Here is a 7,827-nt window from a genome sequence, read left to right as displayed (position 1 = left end):
CTAGGGAAATTTTAATGAAATGGTGAAGATCTTATAATAAAACCAATGGGTACTTGTCCTAGATCGGATTATGTGATCCAGAAGTATTCAATTACAAGAGTGTCGACATGTTTCAGCCCCCCTTGGCTCAAAGGAGTCTACGGGGCTTTCGTCAGGACGGAAAAGGACAGACCCCCTTTGAGCCAAGGGGGGCTGAAACATGTCGACACTCTTGTAATTGAATACTTCTGGATCACATAATCCGATCTAGGACAAGTACCCATTGGTTTTATTATAAGATCTTCACCATTTCATTAAAATTTCCCTAGGTGCTGATCTCATTTTTACCAGTCTTTTTTTTTTTTTTTTTTGAATTTTTTTGATCTTTCTTTGCACAAAATTTTTTTTTCTCTGGCCACTGCAACCCAGACCAGAGGAGCCTCTGGTTGAGGCAGGCACCCACACTATCTATGGTACCCAATGATAACTGCCAACGAACCACAATGTAGGGGCGGAGGAACGATATATACCGCTATACCTATTCACATTGGGTCTTTTGAGGGTACCATAGTTTTTCCAACCAACGGTCTGGACTTGTTACAAGTGTCCATTTTTCACTTGATTAACTCTGATACTGTTTGGGGAAATAAATGGACACGTTTTCCTCGTCCCTCCTCTGATTATCCTTCATATAATTGTCAGCACCAATTCCAGGACAAAAACTCCAACAAAGCCACAATTACAAGGAAAGAAAATTCACAATATACATGTTTCAAGGGTTTGCTGCTCAAGGTTTATAACACCTGGCCTATGGACCTGGACTACTTAAATATACGAAAAGTCACTGTAAATTGATAAATGTAACTGAAAATATCTGTTTTGCTCCAGACAGTAATTATTTGATTAGATGACTATCACAATGCAATTACCAATGTTAATGGATAATGGACCTCAGTTAGTATTGACCGATCTAATGTATATGCTATGAGCCTGGAGTACATTAATACTGCATTTACACAAACTATGTGAATCCTTGGTCCTTCCTTCTACTTTGGGGCCCCTCTGCCTAGCGTGATACAGCACAGATCTGATAAGGGTGTGGCTTCATAGTTCCGCCGAAAACAGGGTCCATGTTGACATTCTTTACCCCCTCTGGGAGCTTGAAGGTGAAGGCCCGAACGAGGTTTGTGATGAAGATGAATAGTTCTGTCCTAGCCAATTGCTCCCCCAAACACACACGGTGTCCTGCAAGTGAAAGAACAAGAGGGCCAGGTCATTTCTTTTACAACTGCACAGCATAACTTCTAAGATGCATAATTTGCAAGGTAACATGTGAGGATTTTGGGGTTGTGGGTCAATGTACGGACAGAGAGGGGAGGCTACTTTGGAATGAATCCTGACCACAGGGCTGAATAGTGAGAGGCTAACATTTCATCAGTATCCAGTTTTTGTGTTTTTAGTTATTTTGCTTGGACCTATTGGGGTAGGTCTCAAAAGCTTTTTAGTAAAAAGAAGTGATCACGTTAAGAGCAATCTTTGGTATGTTTTAATGGCTAAAACTAATTATGGCTATATTTCTAACTTTCTACTTTAAAAAAAATCACAAATATAACAAAGTTAGATTTTTGGTGGGCAGATGCTTGCCCACTCTCCTCAATGTTTTTTTGCAATATATATTAAACCACTTGCCATTGCTATAAGAGATAATATGATAATTAAGGTCCCAATCAACAAGATGTCCAAAATGAAGCTATATGCAGATAATCTAGCACTTGTAAAAAAAATATAACTTGGAGATTCAACAAAGAGTTTTTAGTATTTTTCATCAATTTCAGCAGATGGGCGGATATACGATAAAAAAGCTGAAGACGAAAATGTTGTTCTATAACTGCACTATAGCTATTTTACACTCAGATCTTGTGAAGCAGAGATCAAAAAGATATTTAGGAATTTATACGACCATGAATGTAGACAAACATTTTGAATTAAACTATTTACAGCTAGTAGATAAAATTATTTTATTATGGAATCACCTCCCTGTAACTATAATGCGAAGAATGGCAATGAATTAAATGTGCATTATACCATTATTTAAATAATTTCATTCCACATTGCCGTGCTTTTTGCACATTACATTTTTAGAAATATGAAGGATTATTTTCAGCTTTTATTTGACAAATAGAACAACAAGATTGGCATTAGCTACTTTGGAGAAACCAGTCTCTCAATGATGGAGGGCTTACCCTTCTAAATGTGAAAGAATATTATTTTGTGAGTTTCTGATCTATTTTTTAATATAATTGATGAAATACTGTAATCAATTGAATCAATGCAATTTCTTCCAATAAAAGGTTTTTTCAAAAAGTTAGATTTTTAGATCTTTACAAACCACAAGTGCAGTGTGAGTCTTGTGGAACAAGAATGGGGGACCATGAGCCGTGTTTAAACAGGTCCTGCACACAAGCTCCAAATAGAACTGTGTATCAAAGGGTGTGCAGTTCCAACAGGGAGTACAGGGGACGGGGAGGTCTTTCTTTATGATGCCCTCACAAACCCCGAGGGATGTCATGCTTTGTCATTGGGCCATGCTCCTCACTGGGCTGGCGCAGCAATGCCCGACGGGCTCCCATAAATGGGGCTCCTTGGTGGAGATCTTATGAAGAAGCCGTAGGGTGCGTGCGGGTGTGAGGGCAGGGTAGTGTAAGGTGGGGAGTTTAAAATAAGTCTGGAGCAGTCCTCCACAGATATAATGTATTTGCTAAGGTAGTTCCAGCTTAGTTAAAAAGTGTTGGAGCCCTACGTGGATTCAATGTTCCTAAAGGGCTATCGCAGTGTAGTGGGGCGACAAGTTTTGTGCCTGTACTGCCCCTAGCGGGTCATGTGGCGCTTCATAAGGACCTAAGAAAGTGAATGGTGCACTATGAAAGGTCTGGTTCCCTAGATGTGCTATGATATCCAGACGCGGTACAGTTATACCCTAGTAGACTCATACTGGGGTAGTGTAGACCTATTAAAGGGGAGAAGAAGGTTGGGCATAATGACGGAATATCCACGCGCCAACGTAGCCCCTAGCGGCCTGATAGGGAACAACTCACCAAGAATCTTCCTCAAGGACAAGCAGTTGAAGGAAGAATGGTCCCTGGTGTCCTGGAAATGTACTAGGGACCTACTGGTTTTAATCATCAAGACAGCCAAACGCTTGGCTGATGAACTTTTAACAAAGATCAAGGTAGCCAAAGGGATTTTGAAGGCTTCCATCGCCAGCCCAGCTTTCAAGGCTAAATTGGCCGAAATTACTAGAGAAATCACTGACAATAAAGACTACCTCATGAGCCAAAAAGTTGCTAAACTGCAAAAGGATATCACCAGGTTTAGTACAGAAAAGATATACCCTTACCTCAATGAAGACTACACACCCTCAGGAGAAGATTATTCATCTAATGATGGCTCCAACTCATGCAAAAGAACTTACTCTTCAGGTAGCAACTCTAGCGCCTATAACTGAGGGGCCAATCAACCTCATCAACAACAATGGAATACGATGTATGGATATGGACCACCAGCCTACCAGGGACAAACCGCTACCTCCCTCCTACCACGGCCACCAGATGTAGCAATATCCCAACTATCAACATGGGCCTCAACCACTGTTCGCCCCCTTTCAACCACAAACTTTTTTAGGCAGAGGCTGGGCAGAGGGCGAGGCAGAAAAAGAAGAGGGAACCAGCAACAACAGAAACAGGTGTAATGGCAGGATCAAACTCAACAAATGCACATGGAGCAGAGGAGCCATCTGGAGAAGAAAAACTAATGGTGAATCTTTCTGAGAGACCTCTTGCGACTATAGAGACCACCGTACTCAAACGCGGTTTGGGATTTGTACCTACACCCAGCATCGACAACTTTCGCACTAATTGTGAAGAGCTGTTCCAAAAGAAATAGCGGAAGAACACACCGCCAATGGCTTCTCTAATACATCAAAAGCAAAATCTGGGGCTATCAAATTACTGGCAAACGACCCCACAATCACCATCAAGGAGGCTGATAAGGGCGGAGCAATCATGATCATGGCTACAACAGATTACAGAAACAAATGCCTGCCACAACTGCAGAATGACCACTACTACACCCCCCTCACCGAAGACCCTACACCACGCCTCATCACCGGTATCCACTCATTGATCTCTGCAGCTCTCAACCAGGGATGGATCACCAAACATGAGGCTGACTTCTTGACCAAGGACAATCCAAGACTGCCCTTTTTTTACACTCTGCCCAAAATCCACAAAGGGGTAACACCCCCTCCTGGAAGACCCATTGTCTCTTGCATAGGGTCAGTCTTGGAACCCCTTTCTAAATTTTGCGACCACTTCTTCCAACCTTTGGTCCGCACCACTCCCACTTTCTTCCAGGACACCAGAGATGTACTAAAGCTAATAGAGACAACCAACTAATAGGGTACTCTACCAGATGTCCTCTTAACCTTAGACGTAGATGCCCTCTGCACCAACATCCCCCAACAGATCACACTTGAGTTAGTGGAGGAAATCCTATGTAACAACCCATGGACCACATCTACCCCCATCAGTTTCATCATGGAATGTGCACAAATTGCACTAACTGAAAACGCTTTTCAATTCGAGGTTCGTCTCTTCCACCAGACCCTCGGGACATCTATAGGCAGTACCTTTGCCACAAGCCTGGCATGTCTTTACATGTCAGACTTTGAGGGCAAGTACGTGCTCATTGACCATAACCCCTTCTTGGACAACGTCCAATTGTGGCGACGATATATAGACAATATCCTGGTGTTTTGGAAAGGCAATAGTGACATTGATCTGCTTTTTACCAATTGCGCCAAAATTCTTTGTGAAACTGCCATCCAGCTAGACTGGACTGACCATTTCCTGGTGGAATTTTGCTTATCTACCATCAATATACGACCTCACAAAAATACCCTCCCGCCAATATTGCGGGTCAGTGGCACAAGCTAACTGTGGAAGAGCTGCAAAGGGTCTGGGAAAAGCCCAACCTTATGGAAACAGATAAAATGGAGGATACATTAGCCAAATTTAACAAATCCCTAACTGAGGCAATAGACAAACTTGCCCCCATGAAGTTACACAAACAATTCCCCATAAACAAACAGGAGAAGTGGTATACTGAGGAACTGAGAGCTGAGAAACAGAGATGTAGGAGGATAGAGAAAAAATGGAGAAAGACACGTACAGAAGAGAACAGGAAGGCACACTATGAAGCACAGACAAACTACTATAAAAACATAAAAAAGGCCCGAAAAAACAGTCTTGCCCAGCAACTTGCAGACGCAAGTAATTCCTCGAAAGAACTATATAAAATACTGGAAGCATTTGCCAAACCTACAGTCTGTGCTAGCCCAGATGACTTCTCTCTTTCCTTATGTAATGAAATATCACTGTTCTTCGAAAATAAAATAAATTCAATCTGTGAAAAAATTCTGACATCCTCGAATTCAAATTGTAACACCACTGCCTCCCCCACACTTATCCAAAAGAAAACCTCTCTATCGACCTTCCCACCAGTAACCATCGCAGATCTTCCCCTTCTCACCAGCCATATAAAAACAGGCTCCCCCAATGATTTAGTACCTGCACAAATGATGGCCCCTTTGAATACCCTACTAGGACCTCAAATCCTAACATTCATTAATCACTCCCTCAGAGAAGGGCATGTGCCAGCGGAATGGAAAAAAGCAGTGGTCAACCCCATCCGAAAGAATGCCGCACTCCCATGGACAGACCTTTCCAACCTTCGACCCATCTCCCTTCTGCCATATCTCAGTAAATTGACCGAGAAACATGTGAATACACACCTGTCAAACTACATCGAGGCGGCGGAGGGCCTGGACCATTCTCAATCTGGGTTCAGGCCCAATCACAGCACCGAATCAGCCCTCCTCTCAGTGACTGATAACATCAGGATGTCACTTGATGAAGGGGGCTCAATGATTTTGGTGCTGTTAGATCTATCCGCTGCCTTCGACACGGTGTCACATGAACTCCTTCTCGGCCGATTGAGAGATGTGGGCATAGGAGGTGTGGCTATGTCATGGTTGGAAAGCTTTCTTTCAGGTCGATCACAAGGGGTCAAGCTAGGCTCCCACTCTTCCACCTTCAGGGAGCTTACCAAGGGAGTGCCACAGGGCTCATGCCTAAGCCCCACGTTTTTTAACGTGTATGTGGCCCCCTTAGCAAACATAATAAGATCATATTGATTCACCTCGGTGTCATACGCTGATGACACCCAGCTTTTATTTCCTTTCCACACTCTCACACCCGCAATCCAAAAATCATTTGCGGACGGTATGAGAGCAGTGGCACATTGGATGGCACAGAACTACCTTCAATGCAACGTGACCAAAACTGAGGTCATGCTGTTTGGAGGGGCAACTCTAATGTGGTCCCCCGACTGGTGGCCCTTGGAGCTGGGACCTGTCCCAACCCCAAAACAAACAGTCAAAAATCTTGGTATTCGCCTGGACCAGGCTCTCCTACTTAAGGAACATACCACCCAAGTCACAGGTGCATGTTTTCGTGTGGTTGGGTTGCTTCGACGTGTTTTTCCATTTCTGCCAGACAATCACAGAAAAACGCTTGTTCAGACCCTAATAATAAGTAGGATGGATTATTGTAATGGCATCTATATATCAGCCAATGAGGAACAATTGAAGAAACTGCAAATAGTGCAAAACACTGCAGCGAGGCTAGTTCTCAATGCCCCTGCCAGAACTCCCTCTCGTCCCCTTCTTCACCAACTCCACTGGCTACCAGTAAAGCAACGTGTCAAATTCAAGATATGTTGCACTATACATAAATGCCTGTTTGGCACTGGTCCCAGATATCTAAAGGAAAAATTTGTTCCATACACTCCTGGACGCACTCTACGGTCCAGCAGCCATCACCTGCTTCAGGTTCCAAAGTTTAGAAGAGCCAGACAGGGAGGGCGGGCCCTCTCCTACAAAGGACCTGTCCTCTGGAACTCCTTACCACCTGTGTTGAAACAAATTACAAGCCTTGAATCCTTCAGAAAAAATCTAAAAACGTACCTCTACACCATGCCTTAGGTAACATCTCCCTATATTACAGCTATAACAAACTAACTATAAAACCTTGTTAGAGACTACCAGTGGAAGCATAAGCGCAGAGATATCCCTTCGGGAATTGAATCAGGCGCTATACAAGGCTATAAATAAATAAATAAACATTCCTGCCTTCCTCACTTGGATCAACAGCCTCAAACTGTACCTTAAATTCACAGCCAATAGTTCCAAAATAGAACTACCCTTCCTTGATCTTCTGATTATCAGAAAACCAAACAAGCTGGAAACTATGACTTACAAAAAACCCACTGACAGCCATTGCCCCCTACTCTACCAAAGTTTCCATCCAAAAGCTCTCAGGGAAAACCTCCCCTACTAGTTTCTGCGTATACGTAGAAACTGTAGTAATGTAGAGGACTTCAAAAGACAAACCTCTGAACTGAGTAGTAACCTAGCGCTTAGACAATACCCTACCAATAAAATAAAAAATGCCCAGAAAAGAGCCGGGAACACCAACAGACATGCTCTTCTCGAAGCACACAGCAAACCCAAGTCGGCCCGTATCAAATGTGTTGCCACCTACATATCAGAATAAACATGATAAAAAGGGTAATCAATAAACACTGAAAAATTCTCCAAGTAGGAGAACAAGCTTTTAGTAAGCCCAGGTTCGCCTTCAAGCGCACTGCCAACAACAAAGACCCACTCATCAACACCAGACCCAGAAGGAGCACACCACCACCACCTAATACACTATGGAACCTACCACC

The 7,827-nt window shown here is 43.2% G+C and overlaps 1 protein-coding gene across 1 annotated transcript in view; it reads right to left on the bottom strand.

Annotated features, from left to right (window-relative positions):
* Positions 1-844: 844 nt before the first annotated feature.
* LOC144792905 (cytochrome P450 2J2-like) overlaps positions 845-7,827 on the bottom strand; it is a 107,574-nt gene continuing 100,591 nt past the window's right edge. Inside the window, exon 9 of the mRNA XM_078668110.1 lies at positions 845-1,224. Coding sequence (XP_078524236.1) covers positions 1,046-1,224 — 179 coding nt within the window. The 3' untranslated portion in view covers positions 845-1,045. The remainder of the gene's footprint in view (positions 1,225-7,827) is intronic.

The sequence above is a fragment of the Lissotriton helveticus genome, chromosome 11 (genome assembly GCF_964261635.1).
Source record: "Lissotriton helveticus chromosome 11, aLisHel1.1, whole genome shotgun sequence".
In the NCBI taxonomy this organism is placed as follows: domain Eukaryota; kingdom Metazoa; phylum Chordata; class Amphibia; order Caudata; family Salamandridae; genus Lissotriton; species Lissotriton helveticus.
This window is presented reverse-complemented; position numbering and strand designations above follow the sequence as displayed.